The following is a 27,234-nucleotide window of genomic DNA, read 5'->3' on the forward strand; positions in this document are numbered from 1 at the left end:
GCCAGTTGCTCCCTAGCATGATGTGAATGACATATTGAAAGGCAACGCAGATGGCGCTGTGGTCTAAACCATTGAGCCTCTTGAGCTTGCTGATCAGAAGGTCGGCAGTTCGAATCCCCACCACGGAGTTAGCTCCCGTTGCTCTGTCTCAGCTCCTGCCAACCTAGCAGTTCAAAAGCATGCTGGTGCAAGTAGATAAATAGGTACCACTGCGGCGGGAAGGTAAACGGCATTTCCGTGCACTCTGGTTTCTGTCATGGTGCTCTGTTGCACCAGAAGTGGTTTAGTCATGCTGGACACAAGACCCGGAAAGCTGTCTGTGGACAAATGCTGGCTCCTTCGGCCTGAAAGCTAGAAGAGCGCCACAACCCCATAGTCACCTTTGACTGGACTTAACCATCCAGGGGTCCATTACCTTTATTTTTATTTTTATTATTATTTAAACTTCATACCCTGCTGAAGTCAAGAACAGAACTTTAGACTTCAATCAGTAATATACATTCCAAGGGACAATCAAAGACAGCACATGGTGGAGAGTCTACAGATGTTGGACAATAATGAGGATGCACATGGTCATGGTACAAGGAGCACGAATGCTGTACAGAGAGCACAATAAGGGTGCCTTGACGTTTGCATAGATTTGGAAGCTGAAGCAATCCTCACTGGTACACCAAAGAAGAGCAGATAAAGACTCTCCTCCCTGGAAGAGAGGAGAGTGGTTGTGGGCGGGAGACCGAGCTCCGCCCCTGGTAGGGGGCTTTAGCCCCCTCCCCTCCTTACCTGGCTGGCTCCCACGCCCACTGGAGGCAGCCAACCAGGTGCCTCCGGGGGGCGTGTGTAGCAGCTTAATGCTGTGGTGCCAGCTCCGCCTCCTCCTCATTCGTCGTCGTCCCTCAGCGAGTCACCCACCCTCCACTCCCATTTAGCTCAGGGTATAGGTTTTTGGCCTTGCTATGGACCTTAGGTTGGTCGCCCCGGTTGTCTGGGGGGCCTGGTAGGAATTTTTCCATTTGGCATTAGGCTTTTTGGTTTTTTCGCCTACTTCGTAGCAATCGTCACAACTTTTGTGGTATTGGTGGGTAGGTTAGGCATTGGATTCATGTGTTGTGCTGTGTCAAGGGCTAGGTGTGGCCATCGCCTATGCTATCTACCGTGGGTTATTCCGTTAAAGGAATCTGGCGGTCGTGCATTCCGTCCGATGCCTGCTTGGCGGGAGGCCATGGCACGACCCTCGGTGACATCAGGGGGTGAGCCTATAGTTGGATTGGCATCAACAGGCTCCACCTACTGTTGAATAAACCCACCTCCTATAGTCATCCAATGCCTAAGCCAATACCTTTTCACTGCTGTAATCAATAAAGTTGTGGCCTTTCCTTGCCCATTAACCTTATATCACGTGTCCTTGTGTATTTATTTCACATAGCGGGGATCGGGCCCTCGATCCACAACATACAAACGAAAACACTTTTGAAAAGCATAAAGCCCTACTGCCATGAACGGCCATGGAACTGCATGTGTGTGGCCCATCTCATTCTAAACCAGTAGCACCACAACTCATGCAATATCCTTTTCCTGGCAAGCAACCCATAGCGGCTGCTGTCCATTGGGACTGATAGGGCCGAAGGCTGGGAGGCCAACAGAAGGTGGCACTAGAGCCAACGGCAGGCAGAGCCAACGAGTTCTCATTTTGCTTTATCCCCGCCGAGTTCCTGAATGGCAACCCTGAGATTATGGAGGAGGGTGTTGAGAGCAAGGGTCACCCTCCCCCCAGGCCAGAGGTCATGAAGAAAGCAGACAGGTGTGGGCTGGCCAAGAGTAGACTGAGCTTTTTGGGACAGTGCCCCATTTGCCCTCAAGGACCAACTCCCCAAACAAGCGACAGTGAAGATAAAACCTACACTCCTTTTGTGGCAGCAAATTGGCTTTTCACGAGAGTTCCAAAGGAATTAGTTTTGTGTTTATATTACAGTCTTTCTGGACGGAGCATGACATTCCTTCAACTAGCTTACACTCTTCCTTCAAATAGCTTACTATTTATTATTATTATTATTTAATCTAAATATGTGTGTATCTGATACACCAGTGGCCAAAAGTTTGGAGTCCATTTCGGAAAAGTGTATTTCCGAGTTTGATGGCTCATAAGACCTGATTGGCTCTCTAAACACTTATACTCATTGGCTACATTCAAATGAAGGAAAGCTACTGCGTATCAACCTAAGCAAGTTGTGCTTCCTTTTTCTGGTTATTTGGCTATAACTTTTCACAGAATACAGATAACTGAACAAACTTTGTTGCTTTACATTCTTCATTAAATTATCCTTCCATTGATATATTGTATTACTCAAAAAAAGAAAAAAGAAAAAAGGTGCTGTTATGAGCCATCAGATGAAGCTACAAGAAGTATTTGTGGTTCTTGAGTTATTTAATTCCCTGCTTCCATTTAACTGCCACAAAAAAATTATACATAAAAATGTAGCCTGGGCTTTTTGGAAATTGTGCCGCGGATTCTGCTGGTTAAAGAGGCCTGGATGGGATGCAAATTGCTGGTATTAGAAAGGCTAATAGGCCAGCTGTCAATTTTAGACCAGTGATTCATAGAGGAATCCAACTGTTCTCATTAATGTCCTGAATTTCTACAACGCAGCATTAATCATTACTCTTGCAGATACTTTTCCACCATCTGGGAATAAAGTCAGATGGCAGCCTGGAAGCTGGGATCTGCTGGACTTCTCCCTGAGTGTTCTCTCAGCCCAAAGAATGTGTGCTTTCACACAAACACACAGGCAACTTTTACATTTCACTACTGAGGTTAACTGCGTCACTTTGCAGTTTCTTCCATTCTGAGAACATCCCTTCGCTCACCTGTCCAGACTTGGCTGGGGAATCAGTGATGTCCCAGATTCCCATCTCCATTAAAATGTGACTATAGGCTTTTCAGGAGCGTTGGGCTATTGGCAAACATCTTCGGATTTAGCCCGGCCTTCACAAACCTGGTTCTCTCCAGGTGTTTGTCCTTTTTACCCATCGTTGTCTTTTTAATTGTATATACTGCTTGTTATACTGCTTGTTTTATGTTGCTATGGCCGTTGGCTAATGCAAATAAAGTCTGTCTATCTATCTATCTATCTATCTATCTATCTATCTATCTATCTATCACCAGCCTGGTTCCCTCCAGATGTTTTGGACTACAACTCAGCCCCTGCCAGCATGGCTCTGGTGGAAGCGGTAGTCGAAAACATCTGGAGAACATCAGGTAGACAAAAGTCGATTTAGCCACTTTTCTGTATGCCTGTGGTGAGTAAAAATGCTACAAAGCAAGACAGAGGGAGGCAGGACACAAGTGAAACAAGAGGAAGAGTTTGGATTTGATATCCCGCTTTATCACTACCCGAAGGAGTCTCAAAGCGGCTAACATTCTCCTTTCCCTTCCTCCCCAACAAACACTCTGTGAGGTAAGTGGGGCTGAGAGACTTCAAAGAAGTGTGACTAGCCCAAGGTCACCCAGCAGCTGCATGTGGAGGAGCGGAGACGCGAACCCAGTTCACCATATTACGAGTCCACCACTCTTAACCACTACACCACACTGGCCAGTGAAACAACCCCAGTTTGTTGTTGTCCCTGTATTGATTGCCCTGGCTGAGGAAACATCGGAGCGCTCTGGCTGCTGTCTTTACATTCCTGGTTTTGGAGGAGGGAATAGCAGCAAAAAATAGTGGTTATTCACTACAGACTATTGGATAACTAGCTAAATAATACAAACATATTAAGGCTCTTCCAAAGAACATTGGGTGCACATACATACATACTGGGGTAAATCATGGTTTGTTTTTTCCTGGCTATTTGTTCTTTCCTTTCCTTGATAAACAGGAACTTTTCCCAACTTCATTTTTTAGAGTTGAGTGGACATGGATCAAAACTAGGGACTCAGCTGTATAGCTGCAAATAAAACGTTTTGTGTGTGTTTTAAGTGCAATATACAATTGACACTAGGTGTGATGGTGAGCTTTATGGAAAATTCCATGTATTTTTAAAAACTTTTTTTAAAGCACTTTCAGAACGGTTTTTCTATGTGTGTAGATTCCACCTAGGAATCGCCCAGATCACTTTCCTGTATTATATCTGTATTGCTTTAATGTTATCCCACCCACGACATGCCCACAAAAAAATATGGGAAAACCTACATACCCCTGTTAGCACCAGGACATTCTTCTCATGGGAAAATTCTGCAGACTTGCACAAATTCTACAGCTGCCCTAGATTTAAGAAGTATCACCAACACTGCTCAGTACAATGGATATTTATAGCACCTGGAAATAATTGGTTTCAAGTTTCTGTAGCAGGATAGAGTCTATTTTTTAAGCAAGGAGATGGTTTCAGATCTGGATGACTGGGAGAGGGTAATAAAAAGTCAACTGCAATGCAGTAGGGTAGCTGGACTCCCACTTTCCTGAAATGTTCATTAATCTTCCAACTTGTTGCTAAAAAATAAATAAATGAAAACAAATCCATTCCCAAATGCAAGACAGAGTGGTCCTCCTGGTTGAATACTTCAAGCATGCCCTGTACTGAAATTACATAACAAAAGAACAAAGCGAAACTTCCATCACAGTTCAGGATAACATGATTCTTGCCCTCTTCAGAACTGGATCCTTTCCTTCCTGGACATCCTTGCAGGAATTCCACAGTGATTAATGCAGGATAGCACCCTGTTGCAACAAACGGGCTTTCTCCATAAAGTTCCTCTTAAAGGGCATCATGAAGTCATCAAAGTCCACCTCATAACTAAAACGCTGCCGACGCATCTCTCTCTTCCTTAGAAGGTCTTGGGTCGTCGCTTCTGGACTCCAAGTCTTGAAAGAGAAAAGGATCCCATAATTAAGATTCAGCAAATGGGCTATCCTTATGTACATTTCTTAACGAAAGGCAAAAAGCATGGTTGATATATTTTATAATCACCCCCTCCCATGTCCCCGCCATGCTGAATTTAGGATAGAAAGAAGCCTTCTTTTGTAGCCTATGGAATAGGTTTCTGGTGTGTTCTTGGTCATAGGGTGTTTATGGTACCCATGACAGTTTCTCCTGTTTGCAAATTTGCTCCTGGGTCCAAAAAGATTGGCAACCTCCAGTTACTATCTCGCTTATTCCCAAGTTTTGTATTTTCCATGCAGCTTTCTTCTCCAGAAGGATATTTTCAGTGGTTTCCCCACCCCTAAAAAAATGTTTATGGGTACTCTCGTTTTCCTACTCATATTGAAATACTGCCCCTCAATGAGGCCAAACTTAGATTCACAAAATGTTTAGGGGTATGCGTACCCCATGAGAAAGCTTAAAGGTAAAGGTAAAGGTACCCCTGCCCGTACGGGCCAGTCTTGCCAGACTCTGGGGTTGTGCGCCCATCTCACTCTATAGGCCAGGGGCCAGCGCTGTCCGGAGACACTTCCGGGTCACGTGGCCAGCGTGACATCGCTGCTCTGGCGAGCCAGAGCCGCACACGGAACGCCGTTTACCTTCCCGCTAGAAAGCGGTCCCTATTTATCTACTTGCACCCGGGAGTGCTTTCGAACTGCTAGGTTGGCAGGCGCTGGGACCGAGCAACGGGAGCGCACCCCGCCGCGGGGATTCGAACCGCCGACCTTTCGATCGGCAAGCCCTAGGCGCTGAGGCTTTTACCCACAGCACCACCCACGTCCCCTATGAGAAAGCTTATGCTGTGCTGAATGGATCTCTGCAGGTAGAGTTCCATGAAACTGAAAGTGCCAGCAGCATTCGCAAGCACCAAAGGGCGTCTGTGATCAAAATTTCCCAGCGGGAAGAGATGGTTAAGAAATGTCTCTCAGAACTCACAGATGTCTGCAAAAACCTTGGGAAAGCGTTTGATGTCCATTACTTCAATGTTTTTAACACTGTCACGCTGAAAAGAATTGCAGAGACACTGTCTCCAGACCCTGCAGTTCTGCTTCAGATTGATGGTGTTACGGAGGACAAGTTAGAGAAGTATGGAGCAGAAATCATTGAAGTGCTGCAGAAGTATTATGAATGGACACTGCCAGCGGAAAACAAGCCTCTTTCGGCTACAGAAGCTGACGCTGAAAGAAATTCCAGTACTGATGAAGCAAAGGAGGAGCTGCATACAACATCTGCCTATTTCCACAACAGACCCAACAAGGGAAGGAAGAGAAAAAAGCCTCAGTTCTTCAGAGAATCAAAGAAGAAAATGAGGTCTGGAGGCCAGCAGGCTCGTTCTAAAGGGGGTTACAGAACCGGCAAGAAGACATAATCTAACTCCAAAAGTTCCACATCTTACATTCCTCCTGCCAAGCCAGGAATTGGCAAAAGGCCAGCAATTATGGCACCGCCAAAACCACAAAGCAGGCAATACCTTAAGCCTTCTTTCTCATTTTTGTAATATCCTTAGAGACTTTTTAATTTCTATGGAAGCTGTTTAACTAATTTTTTATTGAGGTGTAACACTCATGCCTAATGTTAATAAATACATTTGCTTGAACCATACTGTGAGAGTTTCTAGCAAGGCACCTTGTGAGCCACGCTAATAAAGTGTTTGGTGGTATGCGTACTCCTGCGTCCCCCCAGAAAAAAAGCACTGGATATTTTGTTTCGCAAACTGAGCCCCTCCCCAGTAATGCTGGGCTCTGGAATAAAGTTAGCAACATCTAGCTGTAAAGGATTCAGAATTATGGAGCGGAAGTACTCCAGCAGAGTTGAAACATCACATACAATCCTGTCACCTACAACTCCCAATAGGGAAAATATTCAAGAACAGAATCCCTTTGTGATCATTTCTTCCCCCCCTCAAATGATTGGAACACTAAGAAATAAGCCATTCTACCACATTCTTCCCCAGAGACCCACTGGGGTGTTAAGATCAGCAGAGTGAGCTGGTCTTATTTTGCAGACATACTTACCCTCTGTGGTGTGAAAGTGATATTAACTTTCCTTGTGGCTCCTCTAGTTATCAGTGAATTCAGATGGACGACATTATCCTTGAGGGATTCTTTCTTCTCCTCGAAGAGAGATTTCTCAGCGACTGTTTCCAACGATGGTAGAACCTTAAACACAGAACATCATCAGTTCCACAAGTGTTTGTGTGTGTCATAAATGTCTCACGCAATTAGCCGGAAGAGGCCTTTTTGCAACCCAAGTTTCTTGTTATGTGTCAAAATCCAAAAGCAGGGGGCTGTCGCAGTAGGTATGGGGGTCATGAAGGCTGCTCCCCCCTTGCAATGTGAGCACTGATAATAATAATAATAATAATTAATAATAATAATAATAATAATAATAATAATAATAATAATTTATTCTTTATACCCCGCCCATCTGGCTGGGCTTCCCAAGCCACTCTGGGCGGCTTCCAAAAAAATATTAAAATACTGTAATACAGTAAACTTTAAAAGCTTCCCTAAACAGGGCTGCCTTCAGATGTCTTCTAAAAGTCTGGTAGTTGTTGTTCTCTTTGACATATTTTTTTTTTTTGGGGGGGGGGGGGAATGAACAAATTTCTATGTCCCACAAATAACCCAGAGATGCATTTTAAATAAAAGCACACATTCGACTCATGTAAAAACACGCTGATTCCTGGACCGTTTGCGGGCCGGATTGAGAAGGCGATTGGGCCAGATCCGGCCCCTGGGCCTTAGGTTGCCTACCCCTGTAGTAAAGATTTCTTAGTTTAGAAAAATACGTGCATTGTCTCTTTTTTCAAGTTGTGCTTTCTACAGGTCAGTTTTATTTGTTGCGAGACATGTAGTGTTACATACAATGTTAGGTTACGAAGAAAAGGGGGGACGAGGGGGAGGCGTGGGGTGGGGTCAGGTGGTAATGCTTCTATTCTTCTACATAGTGTATGTGTGGGGTTTTGTGTCAGCGTCACTTGTGTGGGTTCTCTTACTATTTGCTGGTTGTGTTTCCTTGGTGGGGAGAGAGGTTGGAGGTGGCCTAGCGTGTTGGTGGTTGTCTTTGATTGGCTGTAGTGAGATTTGTTTTTGTGTGGTGTGTGTGTGTGTATTTGGATCAGGTTAGCCAGATTAATTTGTATGTTGTCAGCGGATTCTTGTTGTTGTCTTGTTGGGCTGTGTATGTGATAAAGGGAAGCTATACCGGGGCGAAGGCGTCTTCTTCTATTTGTCCCTGTGTCAGCTTCAGTTTATGGGTTAGTTTTTCTAATAAGGCTGTTTCCAGCACTATTTGATACCACTAGTCCATGCTTACTCCAGACAAGTCTCTCCAGTGTCTGGCTATGATACTTCTGGCTACCATGCAAGCTGCTGAGGTCTTCTGCTCCCATCACCCCCTGGCCAAGCTGCCTGGGGATGAAGGGAGTCGAGCCCAACATCTGGAGAACCCACCATTGAAGGGAAGCACCATGGCATCGCCTTACCTCCTCTTTCACAGACTCTTTCGACGCAGGATCTGGCATCTTTGCCTTGGGAGTGGCAGGCGTTGCTGGGGTGGTTGGGGCTCCTGAGGCTGCTGAGGCTGCTTTGGCCGGTGCCTTTGGCTTGGCCCCCTTTTTCCCTTTCTGCTTGTCCCCTTTGCTGTCCGGTGGCTTCGGCATGCGGTCCAGCGTGTCTTGAATGTAGTGGACCAGCCGGGTGTCAGCATAAGCCTTTGCAACTTCCAGAGCGTTTTGTCCTGTTTGAAAAAAGAAGCTGGCTCGGTATGTGGGGGCAGTGGCGTTCTTCTGCCTGATGCCAGAGCGATTCCATGTCACCAAGAATACAGGGACAGAGTGGGATGGGAGCCCAGAGTATTCGGGTGGTAAAGATGCTATTGAGATACAACTAACTTGGGTGCATAAAGTTCAATGGTGAAGCATTGTAAAATGATTGGATTTTGAATTCATTGGCGCCTACCTCTTATTGAATGAATGAATGAATTTATATACCGCCCTATACCCAGGGGTAGGGATGTGGGTGGCACTGTGGGTTAAACCACAGAGCCTAGGACTTGCCAATCAGAAGGTCAGCGGTTCGAATCCCGATGACAGGGTGAGCTCCCGTTGCTCGGTCCCTGCTCCTGCCAACCTAGCAGTTCGAAAGCACATCAAAGTGCAAGTAGATAAATAGGTACGACATTGGCGGGAAGGTAAACGGCGTTTCCGTGCACTGCTCTGGTTCGCCAGAAGCAGCTTGGTCATGCTGGCCACATGACCCGGAAGCTGTCTGCGGACAAACGCCAGCTCCCTCGGCCAATAAAGCGAGATGAGCGCCGCAACCCCAGTGTCGGTCACGACTGGACCTATTGGTCAGGGATCCTTTATACCCAGGGGTCTCAGAGCAGTTTACACAGGCTTCCTCAACCTCGGCCCTTCAGATGTTTTGAGACTACAATTCCAATCTTCCCTGACCACTAGTCCTGCTAGCTAGGGATCATGGGAGTTGTAGGCCAAAAACATCTGGAGGGCCAAGGTTGAGGAAGCCTGAGTTTACAGAACAAAATCAAGACATAAAACCACAAAATACATAATAAATTAAAAACAACCCAATAGCCCCCCCACCCAAAAAAACACACAGACAAGGGCATAGGATGTAATCAGATCAACCAAAGGCCAGGTTAAAAAGAAATGTTTTTGCCTGGTGCCTAAAGGTGCCTAATGAGGGTGCCAGACAAATTTCCATAGGGAGAGCATTCCACAGACAGGGAGCCCCATGGACGGCAAGAAGATCAAACCTATCCATTCTTAAGGAAATCAGCCCTGAGTTGTCACTGGAAGGACAGATCCTGAAGCCGAGGCTCCAGTACTTTGGCCACCTCATGAGAAGAGAAGACTCCCTGGAGAAGACACTGATGCTGGGAAAGATGGAGGGCACAAGGAGAAGGGGACAACAGAGGACGAGATGGTTGGACAGTGTTCTCAAAGCTACCAGCATGAGTCTGACCAAACTGCAGTAGGCAGTGGAAGACAGGAGTGCCTGGGGTGCTCTGGTCCATGGGGTCACGAAGAGTCGGACACAACTAAATGACTAAACAAAAACAACAACATAAGCTGGAAAGAGTAATTTAAAAAAAAAAAGAAAAAGAAAATGTAAAGGAGCAATGATTCAATTTCCAGTCTAGGTCAGGAGTTAGGAGTTACTGATAAAACACCATAGCTAATTTAAACATTGCATTGGCCGTCAATTAGCAGTAATGCAAAGGTTTTACCTTTTCTGTTTGTCAGCTGAGGCTTAGCACCAGCGTTGACCAAATGATGCACCGTGTCCAGTCGGCAGCTCTCAAGGCCTCTCATCAATGGGGTTCCATAGTTGATTGAAATAGCATCTACTGTTGCTCCGGAATTAATGAGCAGTTCAGCAATATCCTGCTGGCCTGCATGGCATGCATGGTGGAGAGCAGTCCACATGAAATTGTCTGTTGCGTTCACATTAGCCCTGCAGACAAAGAATGATTGTTCTCTATATTAGAAATATACTGTTTTGTCACATAGGGACACATGAGGAATTTTATTTCAGTGAACTCCAATGAGAAGGGACCTGATTTGTGTTAGGATCCATCCTACTCTCATGTAGGACCCTGGCAGAGACACATGCCCGACTGGCATATTCTCTCCCTCCTGGTCGATCCATCCGCCACCCGTGTCCCTCAAGGTATATGTACACAGCCATATACTGCCTTTCCTCCAAGGGGCTAAGGCTATCATGCATTGCATTCTCCCCCATCCCATTTCACTCTTGCAACAAATCTGAGAGTTAGGTCAGTTAGGCTTAGAGATGGTGACTGACCTAAGGTCACCAGATGAGTTCCATGGCTGAAGAAGGATCTGGCTGTGGATCTCCTCAGTCCTGGTCCATTGCTCCCACCATGGTTGGAAAATTAGCTCCTCCAATCAAACATGCAATCTTCCATGACAACTTGCCTAGGCTGTCACATCACAATGGTGACTGTCACATAGCCATTTGTCTTCAACTAGGGGGTAAGGACACACTACTACTGACCTGCAGTCTGAACTAAGGTGGGAGACAACAGCACCTCTACCACAAAGAACACACAAAGAAATGGGTCTCCAAGTGGATCTTTGGGTTAAAGGAAGGATATGATAGGATATGAAAAAGTTGACTACTGATCTAGCCCGTTCCTTTGGGTGCAGCCTTCTGTTGTTTCCTTCACAACCATCTTGTGAAGTCGCATAGGGCAAGACTTGGTGGCCTGTCCAAAGCTACCCACTTTCAGGATGCTGTCAGCGGCTCCTGGCTGGTTGCCCAGGAAAGTATCAAGACAAGGAAAAGTTTCATACCCTCCCTTTTCATTTCAATATTACAAAGAGAGGCTATAGAGCCCAGCCTCTTGGATAAAGGCATTGTCCCAAGTGAATCTCCACCCTCCGTTTCTCCCACTTCGTCATTTGTCACTTCTACGGGTGCTGCTACGTGCCCTCTGTCTTTGAGCTCTTCACTCTCCTACTTTTAAGACCCGTCAGATTCTGGGAGATGGTCTGGAATGCTTTCTAATGACACCATGTCGGCCAGCTGCCGTTTCGCTCCTGCCTCCTCCTCCTCCCATTATTTCCCAACTTCCCCCCTCATCTGCCTCTGAGCTGTGACCTCTAACCCCTGTTGTAAATCTGTACTGTCTTCCTCTTCCTCCTCTCTGGAGGGGTCAGGATGCGGAGGCTGTCTCCACCATTCCTCATCTGCCCAGTTCCTGATGCCCTCTGACCTTTGTGTTCCCATCTGCACTCTGTCAACCTCAAAATTCTGAATGCCCTGCACAGAGCATGGATACACCCCTCATAAATTGGGGGATGCATCATCACTGAAGCAGTCAAGTACAACATTTTCCTGTTACCTAGAGTGGACACCCAGGGGAATGTGGCTCCAGACAGGGAGGACTTCCTGTCATACCTGCTCTGGAGCCTCCTGCCCTTGTGTATGACCAGGTAGATGTGCATGAGCCTAGCAGACCCTGTAAAAGGGCTAGCCACACAGCCATATTTCCTTTTTCTCTTTTCAGACCTCTCTCTTGGACTTCCTCTCCTGGCTCTTAGCCAACACATGGGTCATCCTTACAAGAGGATGGAAGCCACAAGGCAGAAAGTCTGAGGTGTAGCTCAGACTTCTTTTCTGTACAAATGTAACTGTTACCCCAAGATCAAGCCTGCCTACAGATTACTGCTGTGAACTGAATGTAAGTAAAACTTTACTCTTACTTTTAAAGAAAACTGTGTTGTGTTATTATTATTTTAAGAGGGAAATAAAAGGGGGAACTTACCAGGAACAATCCAGACTGGATTGCTTAAGTTAAATGATTCTAACAAATCCATCAACTTGCTTCCAAATATCTGCAAGGGAATGTGCTCTCCTTCTTGCTCACTGGCGTGAGCGAGGAAGGATAATGTTTCATCAATACATCCTCTCCTACCTTCCTCAACATTCCCACATAAATCCCACATTACTTGTGTCTACAGGGTTGCCTCCTATGCCCACCAGCCCAGTAAGCCACCAGAGGAAGTAAACTCACCCCCTTTCCAGGAGAAACTTCACCACTTCGATGTTCCCACTTGCGCAAGCAGCCATCAAAGGAGTTTTGTAGAAATGGTCTCGTATGTCCACCGATACCCCTGCCTCAAAGGCTTTCTTCATGGATGAAAGGTCTCCGTCTTTAGCGAGGTAGTTGATGTGGGCGAAAGTCTTCAACGGGTCATCAATGTACCACCAGGAATCATCTTGGATGGGGTGCTCAGGAGGGTGGTCCCGATTGAACCGGTTGCAGTCTGTCACGTTCTTATAGGTTTCGATCATGTACTCAGGCGGCCCGCCATCTGCCCGCCTCAGGTACGCACTCTCCGGAATGACACAGATTGGCATAGGGGCGACAAACTTGGCTTTCCTGCCTCTCGCTTTCTTGGGCTTCTTCTTCTTGGGACCATAAGATGTAAGGAGGAAGGCTTTCTGCAAGAACCGGTTGCCCTTAAGAAACTCCTCGAACTTAATCCCTCCTGCTCGCGTTTTCTCGTGAGCCTGAGCAATTGTCATTAATTGTTCAGCCTCCACAAACGGACACCTCTCTTCAATGATGGACACAAAATCTTCCTTGTTCACGGCCCCGTCCCCTCGATCTGCGATCTCAAATGCTTCACGAAGACTTGCCTGGTGTTCTACAGTCCAGTCATGTAGCCTAACAGCCCAGGGCGGGTTGGGGTTCTTCACCCCAGGCTTGGGCTTGGAATATTTGGCATAGCGCCGCTCAATCTTACGAATCTCCTTACTTGCTGCTTTGAATCCACCGTCTTTAGCCACCTGCCTCGGGGTCTTTTTCTCTAGGTTCCTCCATGTAGGGTCAGTGCCTAAAAGGCAAAAGTGTAAGTTCCAATGAAGACAGCTCCAAAATCTTAGAAAATGAGTCAAAAGAAAGTCTCAACACCTGGGGATCATCAAAACCGTGGTTGACTCATTCATTTCATGGCTCTCAAGATTCTTACAGAATAGAGGTGGCTAACCCTTTCTGGCCTGAGGGCCACATCCATCCTTGATAAATCCTTGGGGGGCCACATGCAGTTGGTGGGTATGGCCAAAGGTAGGTGTGGCCACCCCACATTCTTTCACACACTCCCTTGCTTGGACACAAGCACCACACACCAGCACACAACCTGCTCACCTCTGCGGATGTGTGAACAACTCGCAGGCCACCCCACAAATTTAATGTCCATATCATAAATTAAAGCATTCACAATATATTTGATATTATTTAATATACACAGTTAATATATTTGATTAAATACATATTGTGTATTTAACAGATTCAATACATGCAACCAGTAAACCAATTTCATACGCAAACAGACGTGGCCGCTTTTTCTAACAACAAGATTTCACACAAAAAATTCTTAAGGCTTTAAGATGTCATTTTCCTGAATGTTGCTGAAGGCCGCCAAACAAGGCATTGAGGGCCACAGCTGTGGGTTGGACCACCCTGATGCAGTATATTACAGGCACCGAAACGAGATTGCTCCATTCCTGCTTCAGTGCAGTGGATTCTTGTTCAATGAATCAGGTGACTGAACCCCTCAGTTTATCCCGGGGTTGGGGGGAATGTTTCATTCTCAGACAACCATCCTTTACCTCTTTGACCTATAAATCTGCAACACTCTGCATAACCCCCGGCAGCAGCGTAATGCAGCGGCGTGTTTCCGTTCATGGCTATCAAACCCACATCTCCATTGTAGGCGGAAATAAGCTTCAGGATCTGGGAAGCAAAGTCAACACCATTAAACCAAGACAGATGTACTTTAACCAAATGTACTGTACCTGTTTTCTTCTCAGCAAAATTGCAGCAAATGGATGCCATTTAAACAGTCTGAAAAGCTGTAACTATATAAGCTGGGGCACCAGAGAAAGGCCTAATTCAGGGGTCAGCAAACGTTTTCAGCAGGGGGCTGGTCCACTGTCCCTCAGACCTTGTGGGGGGCCGGACAATATTTTTTGGGGGGAAATGAACGAATTCCTATGCCCCACAAATAACCCAGAGATGCATTTTAAATAGAAGCACACATTCTACTCATGTAAAAACACACTGATTCCCGGACCATCCATGGGCCGGATTTAGAAGGAGATTGGGCCGGATCTGGCCCCCGGGCCTTAGTTTGCCTACCCATGGCCTAATTAATATTTGTAATGGCGAGAGGGCAAAATTCCTGCACAGAAATAAGGCAAGGGCTGGAAGACCTGCAGCCTTTCAAAATTTGCGAGACTACAAAACCCATATTTCCTGACTACTGCACCATGCTCACTGGGGCTAATGGGAGTTGGAGTCCAGCAACGTCTGGAGCATAGCTGTCAATGTTTCCCTTTTTTTAAAGGGAAATTCCCTTATTCCAAATAGGATTCCTCGCAAGAAAAGGGAAAAGTTGACAACTATGGTCTGGAGAGCTGAAGGTCGCCCACCTGTGCTTTAAAATAAGCCTTTTTCTTCTTATGACAAGGGCCAAACTTCAAATCATGTGAAATTTGCATTTGTGTGGGTGTTTCAAAACAGTGCCCAGTTTAGAGCAGTGAAGTTGGCTTCCCCGCACAGGGCGCCAAGCCGAGGGGGTTCCAAATTGAGAAAATCCATCACTGAGAAGATTCCTTTGGGGGTGCTAAATTCTGGCCTCGCTCAGAGCACCATGCTACCAAAGATGGCCAAAGCCCACCGCTATCCCATACGAGCCCTGTGTGGGGAGCCATGATCCACAACAGAATTGAGGCACAGGCAGAGGGGAGTTTAATCCTCCTCCCATCATTGTTGCAGTGACTTCCAACATAAATCCCTTCTCCCAGATGAAATTGGCAATTGCCTTGAGACAGAAGTTGCTATTGTGCAGCTTCACCTCTTGGGCAAATAGTAAATTTGAGGGTGGGCTCCATTTTTTTATGGTATGGCACAAACCCACTCCCAATCTAGATTGGGCCCTTTGTAGCTGCCATTTTTAAAAAACCACACAAAGACATACTGAATATAAAATGTAGAATTACCCAAAGGGACGCGGGTGGTGCTGTGGGTTAAACCACAGAGCCTAGGACTTGCCGATCAGAAGGTCGGCGGTTCAAATCCCTGCGATGGGGTGAGCTCCCGTTGCTCGGTCCCTGCTCCTGCCAACCTAGCAGTTCGAAAGCACGTCAAAGTGCAAGTAGATAAATAGGTACCACTCTGGTGGGAAGGTAAACGGCGTTTCTGTGCACTGCTCTGGTTTGCCAGAAGCGGCTTAGTCATGCTGCCCACATGACCTGTACGCCGGCTTCCTCTGCCAATAAAGCGAGATGAGCGCCGCAAGCCCAGAGTCGGTCATGACTGGACTAATGGTCAGGGGTCCCTTTACCTTTATTACCCAAAGGGATCATCGTTCTGACTCTTTAACTAGCTATCTGCCACTTTCAAAACCATCCTTATGTCTCCTCACTGCTCTCCAGATCTTCAAGTGTCTCCCTCCCTGAAGGAGGCAGTGGCTGAATGGTGCTGGACAGCACTGGCTCTGCCTTCAGGACAATGACCCTCAGGCTGTGCAGAGAGTAGGGAAAACCCCAAGTTATCACAGCACACAAAAAAGGTAAAGGTAAAGGATCCCTGGACGGTTAAGTCCAGTCAAAGGTGACTATGGGGTTGTGGCGCTCATCTCGCTTTCAGGCCGAGGAAGCCAGCGTTTGTCCGCAGACAGCTTTCTGGGTCATGACTAAACTGCTTCTGGCACAATGGAACACCGTGACAGAAACCAGAGTGCACGGAAACACCTTTTACCTTCCCGCCGCTGCGGTACCTATTTATCTACTTGCACTGGCGTGCTTTCGAACTGCTAGATTGGAAGGAGCTGGGACAGAGCAACGGGAGCTCACCCCATTGTGGGGATTTGAACCGCCGACCTTCCGATCAGCAAGCCCAAGAGGCTCATCGGTTTAGACCACAGCGCCACCCGCATCCCTCTTGCCATAGCACACGACTATAGCAACTCCATGTTTCTTCCTATTCAGGTCAAGCTAAACATTCTGAAAAGTGTGCTTTGGGAAAAAATGAAATTGGATTTTCTCGGATCCCCTCTGTTAGCCAAGCCTGATTATTAGTAATTAACTGAGAGAGTTCCTTGGGCTGGGTACCTTTGTTTCTGACACCACCAACAAAGAATACCTCAAAAAACCCTCCTTTGGCAGCAAAATGTGCGGCATGGTGTCTTTCATTGTCAAAAACATTAACATTTCCACCTCTCTCAAGAATACCGCGGACCACATCCAAAACCCCTTCTCTGGCTGCTTCCATCAGGGCTGTGCGGCCGGTCGCCTGCAGATCAGAGAAAGGGAGGAAGAGAGGGACAGGGGAGAGAGAGAGGGGGAAAAAAATTAACACATATTTGCTCATTTACTATATTGCAAAAAGTGGGGGGGGGGGACACAGAGGAAATGTCTTATTCTATAAAGAATGGAAGCCATGAACAGGGGTTAGGGCTGTTAAGTAGTTCCTTGATGCCCTCTCCTCTACCTGAGAAAAAAGGGGACTGTGTGTACAGTGGGAGCCATTGTTCTTCAGGTACAAAACAGGCCTCTCTGAAAAAGATCACAATCCTAGCAGAAAGCGTGAGATATTTCTGTGGCCTGCTCTCTATCTTGAATTTACATGTGTATTAGTGTGTCTTGATAACATCGGGAGGAGCGATAGATGAATCTGACATTTCTCAGCTTTTCTCATTTCCCCAATCATCTCCAAATGTCCACATCAGTTTGCAATTTTTTAATATCCATACATAAAAAGGCTTCCTGGAAATTCAGTATTTTAGTGTGAATTTATTTTTATGTGCTTCCTTACCATGCTATATTGTTTTTAACACTCGATTGGAAGCCACCCAGAGTGGCTGGGGAAACTCAGCCAGATGGGCGGGGTATAAATAAATAAATAAATAATGCCATCTGCAGTTTTTCAAATTATAGCGGTACCTCGGTTCTTGAACGTAATCCATTCCGGAAGATTGTCCCGAGTTCCGAAACGTTCGGAAACCGAGGCACAAAGGGCTGGCTGCAAATGCAATTGCGAATATTGAAAAAATCAAACGACAATTTTTCAATCAAAAAATTGAAAAAGTCGAACGACTTCCGAGGTACGTTTGATAATGGAAGCATTTATTTCCAGATTTTCGGTGTCCGGGTTCTGAAATGTTCGACAACAGAGACATTCGAGAACCGAGGTACCACTGTGTGTGTGTGTGTGTGTGTGTATATATATATATATATATATATATATATATATATATATATATATATGATCTGCTGCCTGGTTGCTCAGGATAATAAATATTCTTAAAACATTTTTATGGTTGATAAATTTAACCAATTAGCCACTGCAGCCCTAATTATTAGTATGCTTATGCCTGTCGGCATTCCACTCCCCACTCTTAGAATGGCTAAGAACATTCTTACTGGGTTTGTTGCATTAGGGTCTGCTCCTCTCTCCAAAAATGTCATGCACATGTCTCTGATCTCATGCGCCTGCTCACAGGCTTGTACGAAAACTGGCTTCCCCTCAAAAGTGCAGTTGTTAACATCCGCCCCATATTCCAGGACCATCTGAACACAGCGGAAGTGGCGTTTGGTGGGCAGAATGCAGTAAAACAGAACACCTGTGTGAAGAATAGTTGCAGAGTGGCTTAACAGGGAAACAGCTGTGATCCTGAAAAGAGAGACCAACCACTAAATGCCAAGGAGTAAAATAATCTGCTTATTGCCTTTGAGTACTGCCCATATAACTAAGTGCTCGGGGAGGGTTGCAGAGGCATTAAAATATACCAATACAGTGCTGCCCCGCAAGACGTATGCCTCACAAGACGAAAAACCCGCTAGACGAAAGGGTTTTCCATTTTTTGATGCGCTTTGCAAGACGAATTTCCCTATGGGCTTGCTTCGCAAGACGAAAACGTCTTGCGAGTCTTGCGATTTTTTTCGCTTTCCCCCCCTTTTTCTAAGCCGCTAAGCCGCTAATAGCCTTTTAGCCGCTAAGCCGCTAAGCCTTTAATAGCCGCTAAGCCGCTAAACCGCTAATAGCGCTAATCCGCTAAGCCGCTAATAGGGTTGCTTCGCAAGACGAAAAAACCGCTAGACGAAGAGACTCGCGGAACGGATTATTTTCGTCTTGCGAGGCACCACTGTATACCAATACAATCCAAACCAAAATAAATACTCAAACCGATTAGTTAAAATCACACCACCAAAATATACATTCCTAAAACCAGCATAAGCATATCAGTTGAAACAATGAGGAAACCAATACGAAACTAGCAAAGGGGGGGGGGGGAATGGAGCAAAGAACTAATGCACCAGATATTTGCGGTGCTTTTTTTCTGGGGGGGGACGGGACGCAGAGGTACGCATACCCCGCAACATTTTGTGAACCTAAGTTTGGCCTCATTGAGGGGCAGTATGTCAATATGAGTAGGAAAATGAGAGTATCCCTAAACATTTTTTTAAAGAAAAAAAACCACTGGATATTTGTACCCATGGTAATTACTATGAAGGCTAGGGAAATCAAAACGATCTTCAGCAGGTATCTAAAGACCATAATGTGGGTGTCAGGTGAACATCTTTGGGAATGACATTCTAGTTATTTTATTATTTATTGATTGAATTTATAGACCGCCCTTTGTCTGTAGATATCAGGATGGTTCACAACCTAATTCTATCAACCGGTGGTGGATGGGTGTCACTACTGATAAGGCTCTTTTCCTTTTTTTCAAAAAAAAAAAAAAAAAAAAAAAAAGATTTTTATTAAATTTTCTGTTTTACAGTTTCAAATAAACACTTTACATCCTTCAGATATCAATGACTCCCCTTCCTTTCTTTCCATGGTTCATTTTACATATTTTATATCCTTGCATGTTTTAGAAAAAAACTATACTAATCAGTTTTCCATTATCACATCCATCAAAAGTTACTGACACTTTTGAATTTATCTTAATGCTGCCAGCATTTTTAGCTATACACAGTTATTTCCCATATATTCAATAAACATTTTCCAATCTTCTCTAAACGTATGTGCTTCTTCTCCTCTTATTCTATATGTTAAGTCTGCAAGTTGTGCATATTCTGTCAACCTATGTTGTCAATCTTCTTTGGTTGGGACCTTACTCATTTTCCATTTTGGGGCTAACAAAACACAAGCCGCAGTTGTCGCATACATAAATAACTTTTTCTGACACCTGGGGATTTCAGTCTGAATTATCCCCACTCTGATTCTTTTTAGAAAGTAATGCAAGTTTCTTTTCCTAGCAGACACCTGACTCACTTCATTAGCTAAGGGAACCTGGGAAAGGAACTCAGATGAAGATCTCAGGGTCTGGGCAAGTATGCATGGGAAGAGATCATCCTTCAAGTAACCTGGCCCCAAGCTGTTTACTTTTTCAGCAGGGGGCCGGTCCACTGTCCCTCAGACCTTGTGGGGGGCCGGACTATATTTTGGAAAAATAATAATGAACGAATTCCTATGCCCCTCAAATAACCCAGAGATGCATTTTAAATAAAAACACACATTCTACTCATGGAAAAACACCAGGCAGGCCCCACAAATAACCCAGAGATGCATTTTAAATAAAAGGACACATTCTACTCATGGAAAAACACGCTGATTCCCAGACCATCTGCAGGCTGGATTTAGAAGGTGATTGGACCAGATCCGGCCCCCGGGCCTTAGTTTGCCTACCCATGGTTTAGAGCTTTAATTTATTTATTTTTCCAAAAATTTTATTAGTTTTCACAATATTATAAACAAACAAACAAACAAACAAACACACACACAAGACAAACAAACATAAATCATAGCCTTATTGAAAATTACAGTTATTAACTTTGTTAAGTGACTTTCTCGCTTCCCCTTGGTTGAATTTCATTGCATTTCCTTTTAACGGTTTTCCAAATCCCAATTTTTATGAAATTTAACTTAAACATTAACATCCTTAGATCTTCACCGTATGGTGAACATATTAATTCATCACTTAACATAAATAAAATCCTAAGCCCATTAAGTATCTGCAAGCTATTTTCAGTTAGTTTAACTTAACAAATTTAACTAAATAATCATGGTTTAGAGCTTTAAAGGTGAAAGCCAGCACTTTGAAATGTGCCCCAATGTGGATTGAACTTCTTGAGCTACAAGAGAAATCCCCACCTCCCTTGCCAACACCTGGTTCTCATTACCTTTTCCTTCCACATCAACGATGGTCATGTCTGCCTCGGCCTGGACTAATACATCCAAGGCCAAGTCATGGCCCAGCTCAGCAGCTTTCATCGCGGGGGTGCGGCCCATCCGATCCTGGACATCCGGATGAGCTCCAAGCTCCAAGAGAAAGTTGCACATGTCAATGTCGTTGGCAACACAGGCCAAGTGAAGAGCAGCCTCCCCATCGACTGGCTCGGTGAAATTGATGAGTTCCGGGTAGCCGAGTTTGGTGAGCTTCTCAATCTGCTTCTTGTCCTTCTGGCGAACGCACTGGAGAACTTTGTAGATCTGTAGGTTTTCGAGCCTTTTGTCAGCCAACATTCTCAATCAACCGAAGGAAGGATATTCTCATAGAGGTGGTTCTCTGGACAGAAGGAGGAAATGGGAGAGAAATGAGTCTCCTTTGTAATGGAATTCTACGATGTACCCCATTTGTGCTGTAGCGGTTAAGCATATCTGTTAAAGGACGCGACTCTGCATAATAATAAATAAAATAATAATAATATATTATTTATACCCCACCCATCACTCTGGGCAGCTCCCAACAGATTAAAAACAAAATAAAACATCAACCATTAAAAACTTCCCTAAACAGGGCTGCCTTCAGATGTCTTCTAAAAATCAGGTAGCTGTTTATTTCCTTGACATCTGATGGGAGGGTGTTCCACAGGGTGGGTGCCACCACTGAGAAGGCCCTCTGCCTGTGGCTCATGACACAGTAAAGCATGCCACACTACTGTAGCCAGTGGAAGCTGGTCCTTTAAAATGAATGGGATATTGCCCCACCAACTTCAGTTTCCCTTCAGCCGGTTCCCACCAGCCTATCTTCTTACAGCTGGTGGCATTGCTTGTCAGCTTCCTCCTCCTTAGTCTACACACACACACACACACACACACACACACACACACACTATTAAATTTTCTGTTTTACAATTTAAAAAACTCATTTAAACATCCTTAAAATATCAATGACTTCCCTTCTTCTCTTTCCATGGTTCATTTGGCATATCATAAATCCCTGCATATTTTACAAAACTATACCATTCAGCACTGGTGGAGGAAGAGGGGGGCGGGGGGAGCGCACCACCCCCGGCAGCGCGATCCCGGTGGGGTGCCATCACGGCTGCCCCCTGCCTGCGCTGGGTGCCACACCTCTGGGATGCACGCTACGCCCCTGCGGGCAGCATGCCACGCCCCCACCTGTTCCCCGCTCCCCCGGTGCCGGAGCATGAAGCTCCGCCACTGCCATTCAGTATTCCATTATTACATCCATCAAATCTTGTTTACACTACTGACTCCATCTTAATGCTGCCAACATTTTCAAGTGTACCCAATATCCCATGTGTTCAATAAACGTTTTCCAGACTTCTTTAAACGTATGTCCTTCTTGTTCTCTTATTCTATATGTTAAGTCTGCAAGCTGTGCATATTCTGTCAGCTTAAGTTGCCATTCTTCTTTGGTTGGGGCCTTGCTCGTTTTCCATCTTTGGGCTAACAAAAGACAGGCCGCAGCAGTGGCTTACATAAATAACCTTCTCCTTAGTCTTAATGTTGCCCTTGTAGAACTCCAAACAGGCAGGAGGATGGAGACAAAAGTAGAATTAGTTGGCTCTGTCTGTCATTGGCTGTGGCTCTGTGGACTGTTGATGTCCCTACCTTCCACTCAACCCAAAGGGCGCCAGTCACCACCGGCCACCACACTTATGTTTGCAGTTAGTTGTCCTTTGCTACTGCTGTTTGCCATTGCTGTTTGCAACTCATTAATATTCCTGATGATGCAACAGTGCATCATAGCAACAATGCCATAAGTCAAAGATGGAATGGCACATTAGCCTTCACTTGAATCTGTTTTAAAATTCTAGTTTCTAGGAGGGCATCAACTGAGCCTCAAGAATAAACCCTCAACCTCTTGGCAAATACGGGTGCTGTGATGTTTGCATACATTGCCAGAAGCCTCCTTGTGAAACCTGAGGGTCAGAGGTGCAGGACAACAAACCCAAAGAACGACAAACAAAGCAAGTTCACACATGCATGTGACATCCAACCTGGATGGATTTAAAAGAGGATTAGACATGGAGGACAAGGCTATCGATGGCTGGTGCCCATTGAGGCTGGTAGGAAAGGAGGCAAGTTATAGGCAGAACCAGAGCCAACAGCAGACCGAGTTAACAAATGCTAGGTTTGTCCCCATCCTCCTCTCTGCTGACTTCTACAACAACAAAGCTAAGCCTAAGAAGGAGGAAGGCAACAGCCAGGAATAACCCCTTTAAGTAAGAAGGTAGGTGGATGGGGGCTGGCAGACTAAAGTTGGGTCCTTCTTGTAGGCATCTCAGAGGCATCTGATTGGCCACTGTTACAACAGGATGCAGGACTAGATGGGCCTTTCGTCTGATTCAGTAGGCTCTTCTTATGTTATCTAGGATGGCATGGAAGCACTAAGGGTTGAATGCCTGGACACCAAACCTACAGGCAGAGCTTTTGTGACACACCAGGTACAGTGGTACCTCGCGTTAAGTACTTAATTTGTTCCAGAGGTCCGTTCTTAACCTGAAACTGTTCTTAACCTGAAGCACCACTTTAGCTAATGGGGCCTCCAGCTGCTGCTGTGCCACCGGAGCACGATTTCTGTTCTCATCCTGAAGCAAAGTTCTTACCCCGAGGTCCTATTTCTGGATTAGCGGAGTCTGTAATCTGAAGCGTCTGTAACCTGAAGCGTATGTAACCCGAGGTACCACTGTATTACCTTCTGTTCAGACCTGGGGGCTCTGTGCTGGAAACATGCCTTCAATTTCTCAAAAGTTTCCTTCCCCTTCCATTTTGCTGTCTCAATCTCAAGGTGCTTCAGAATTCCCCTAAGTTTGGGTGGGTGTGGAGTTGAGATTACCTACCATGGTGCAGTGATTATGTTGTGCATATTGTCCCCAATTTCCATTAAACATTTCCCCAGCTGCCCACATTTCCTAATCCCCTCCCCCCAAAAAAGCCCCATGGGAAAGGAATAACCTCATGGAATTACCCCCTAAACTTTAAATGAAATGCATCTGAAGGGACTGCCTTCTGAGCATCTGAAACTGGTGCGCCCACTTTTGCTTTTAAAGGATGTCTATATGCTTGCCTTTACATGTATTTAAAAGTAACAGGCCTCGGTTTCAAAAAAATATATAATAGTAACAAACAGCTGTCAGGTACATATTAGGCAGTTCCTTTACACACAAACACACCCCAGCTTTTTGTGATTTACAGGAAAGCCTGGTCAGAGACGTCATTAAGTTTTCAGGAAGGACAGAGCACCTGGGAAGGCTGCCGGCAGATGGTTTGAAGAAAGGACACTTACAAACATCCTCAGCCACTCTGAATGTAAGGTGGGAGCAACCAAACGTCTCCCACGCACCTGGGCCGGAGCAGGCTTTGGTGATATGGAGCCCTGAGCTAGGTCATAATCTGGTGCCCCATGCCCTCGAAATTTCCTATTTTCACAATAATTCCTTTTGATACAGTTGCTTTTGCATAGATCTTCTCAACAACAATAATAATAATATTTTGTGCCCCCTTGGCTTGGTGCCTTGTGCAGGGGAACAGACTTCATCACCCCAAATCCAGTGCTGCTTAACGATAATTTCATCTGCATTTTCTCTCCTCTTTGCCATTTTTCATAGTTCCTTTTCTTATTAAATGATGGAGAATGGTTTTTTTTTGGTTTACAGTATTTTTTAAAACCCAATATGTTTCTAGCTCAGCATTCATTCCCATGCTCACTGGACTGGCATACAGTCAAGTCACAAGATTCAGATCTATATACAAGAATATATGAATCTGCCCTCATCAATAATAGAATTTGTAAAGTTGGAATTATTATTATTTCCCCAAGAGCTCCTTTATTTATTAACTTTTATATAAACTATTTGGTTTTTCAAATTTTACAACCACAAACATACAACATAAAAACAAGATGTCAAAGAATCTCCTGGACTCCCCTCCTCCCCTTCGTGGGTCCTATTATTAACCATTTCCTCCTGCATCTTTTATAATAATCCAAATCTTTTACATCTCCATTATATCCAAAATTCATCATTAAACTACAAGTGTTATTCAGATCCTACCAACGACTTTAACTGTTTACAGTGGTTTTTAAGGTAAATTATAAATTTTCCCCAAGAGCTCCTTGATGTCTTGAGGATAGCGGGCAATAAAGTTCACCTCCTGCAGTTCTATCTGCATGTATGACTTATAAGCAGTTGCAGTTCACCAGCAAAGCAACTCCGAGTCAACTCAGTGGTCAGACAAACAACAGAGCCTGAATGAGAGCAGCCTACCACCGAGCGCACGAAGAGTTCTACGTGAAGTCCGCAATAGCCTTTGCTTGTCAATCAAAGCGGTCCTTTTAAAGGCGCTGGGCTCTTTGGGCTGCAACACCATTCCCAACGCAGGGCTCTCCGATATTCCTTTTTCTAGACAGAAGCACTAAAGGATTACATCACCCCGCAAAAACAATGACCACTACTGGCCAGATCTGCCTGGATTTCGCCCTCTCCTCCTTTTAACCTGCCGCGACTCCAGCAGCTTACCTGCAAGCTTTGCTGACGCTCCAGGAGAGCTGGAGGAGACCAGACGAAAGCAGCCGGCCAGACGCCTGGTAGATGGGCATGACTCTTCCCCGCTTCCTCCGCGGGCTGATGGCAAGAGAGCAGGAATGGTTCCTTGGGCGGGTGGCAGCCTCCGCGAGAACGAGCGTGTCCCCGGAGCACCCAGCGGGAGGAGGGGATTGTTAGACGGGAGCTCCTATAGCAACGGAACCAGGGAGAGGAAGCGCGCCGGCGCGCGCGTAACAATGGCAAGCCGGCTCCCAGCCTCGCTGCGCAAAGCGGAGCGCAGGAGCCAAGCACATCCCACTCCCCAAATCACGTGGAAGGGGAGATGCAAGGGAGAGGAGCCCGAAGGGCAGAGCCAAGGCCACCAGTTTGCCAACACGTCTAGAATCAGAGCCTTGCAAGGGACCCCGCCAGCCATCAAGTCCGACCGCCGGCAATGCAGGAATCTCAACTAAAAACAAAAAATAAAAAAGGTAAAGGACCCCTGGACAGTTAATGTTAACTATGGGGTTGTGGTGCTCATCTCACTTTCAGGCCAATGGAGCCGGCGTTTCTCCACAGACAGCTTTTTGGGTCATGTGGCCAGCATGACTAAACCACTTCTGGCGCAATGGAACAACGGAACACGGAAACGCCATTTACCTTCCCGCGGTACCTATTTATCTACTTGCACTGGTGTGCTTTTATTGAGTTTTATTAATACAAAAAGAGAAAAAGAAAAAGTACATTCTACCAAAACAAAAGCACACAAAAATACACTATTATTTACACAAATGTAAATCCTCCCCCCCCCATTTCCCTCCCACCACCACAGCCCTCGACTTCCTTATTTTTAAAATTCTATATGACCCTTGCACTCTTTAGATTTTGAATTTTTATCTCTTTATAACATTCCTAGATAATATTGTTCTTTTCGCTTTACTCCTTTAATCTAAACATATCAACATACATATTCTTTTTGGAATAATATTTGTCCATATATTCTTCAAAGCATTGCCATTTTAGTCTAAGTTTTTGGGTTTGTCCGCATTCTGATATAGGCAGTCAGCTCTGCCATTTCTATGAACTCGCTTAGTTTACACAGCCAATCGTCTTTTAAAGGTATTGCCTCACTCTTCCATTTGCTGGCAAAAGGTATCCTGGCAGCTGCTGTGGCATATAAGAAAATCCCTTTCTTTTTCTGTGGTATATCTTTCCCCAATAAGCCTAATAAATATGCCTCTGGTTTCTTTTGTATAGATGTTTTTAACATTTTTTTTTAGTTCTTCATGAATCATACCCCAGTAGGCCTTGGATTTTTCGCAGCTCCACCAGGTATGGAACAGTGTTCCTTCCACTTTTCCACATTTCCAGCATAAGTTGGATGTGAAAATAAGGGCTTACTTTTACACCTGCTGTTAAGTTGTGGGTGAACATATTAGACGACACAGTGATTCTTCAAACAGCTCTTCTTTATTCACAGGCCAGAACAGAACTGAGCTGAAGGGTTCAGCCAACCTGCTTATATAGATCTCAACTACAAGGCAACAGTAACAACTTTCTGTAACTATCCAATCACTGAACGTCACTTTCAATTCCTTATTTGCCTATGTGGACCTGAGTGAAAACTATCTACAGTATCTCCCTGCTGGACCAGGGTGAGAACTTCCGTACATAACACCTGCAACATCAGTCATATAGTTAATTCAAAACAGTGTATATATGTCCAGTCTTCCTCTCCCTGCCACTCAAGCGCACACATAGCATTTACCAGATTGAAAACTAGTTCATTTCAAGACTTCATCTATTTTGGGGGCTAGGGTAAGAACAGCTGCATTAGAAAAAAGGGGGGTACGTAGAGGAAAATGCCACCCATACCCAAATTTTGTCTCATGGCTAGATGCCATAGTAACACTGGAAGGGAGAGGAAGTTGATTCTTTCGCAGCCCTGGAATATTCTGCTCACAGGGCTTGTTTTGGGTTTTTC

At 45.3% G+C, this 27,234-nt stretch overlaps 1 protein-coding gene across 2 annotated transcripts; it reads right to left on the minus strand.

The window, feature by feature from the left end:
• Positions 1-399: 399 nt before the first annotated feature.
• ANKEF1 (ankyrin repeat and EF-hand domain containing 1) lies at positions 400-25,520 on the minus strand. 2 transcript variants are annotated; one of them, XM_028722225.2, is made up of 10 exons: positions 25,245-25,520; positions 20,658-21,043; positions 17,892-18,091; positions 16,612-16,761; positions 14,076-14,199; positions 12,475-13,300; positions 10,162-10,388; positions 8,396-8,649; positions 6,924-7,067; positions 400-4,850 (listed from the first exon to the last, which is right to left on the minus strand). In XM_028722225.2, exons 2-10 carry the CDS (start codon positions 20,998-21,000, stop codon positions 4,689-4,691), a joined length of 2,430 nt encoding a protein of 809 aa, XP_028578058.2. In that variant the 5' UTR covers positions 21,001-21,043; positions 25,245-25,520; the 3' UTR covers positions 400-4,688. The 2 variants fall into 2 exon arrangements, with proteins under 2 accessions (XP_028578058.2, XP_077782581.1); XM_077926455.1 differs by lacking the exons at positions 17,892-18,091; positions 25,245-25,520 and having other exon boundaries at positions 20,658-20,772.
• Positions 25,521-27,234: the final 1,714 nt, after the last annotated feature.

This window comes from Podarcis muralis, chromosome 3, assembly GCF_964188315.1.
Source record: "Podarcis muralis chromosome 3, rPodMur119.hap1.1, whole genome shotgun sequence".
Taxonomy (NCBI): Eukaryota; Metazoa; Chordata; class Lepidosauria; order Squamata; family Lacertidae; genus Podarcis; species Podarcis muralis.

What these genes read in the sequence shown, in the direction of transcription:
- ANKEF1 (XM_028722225.2), bottom strand. Translation starts at nt 21,000, where the DNA reads ATGTTGGCTGACAAAAGGCTCGAAAACCTACAGATCTACAAAGTTCTC. An exon ending in CGTTGATGTGGAAGGAAAAG is followed by an intron (nt 18,092 to 20,657) that starts GTAATGAGAACC and finishes TTCTTCACACAG; the next exon opens with GTGTTCTGTTTTACTGCATT. An exon ending in ACCCTAATGCAACAAACCCA is followed by an intron (nt 16,762 to 17,891) that starts GTAAGAATGTTC and finishes TCTGATCTGCAG; the next exon opens with GCGACCGGCCGCACAGCCCT.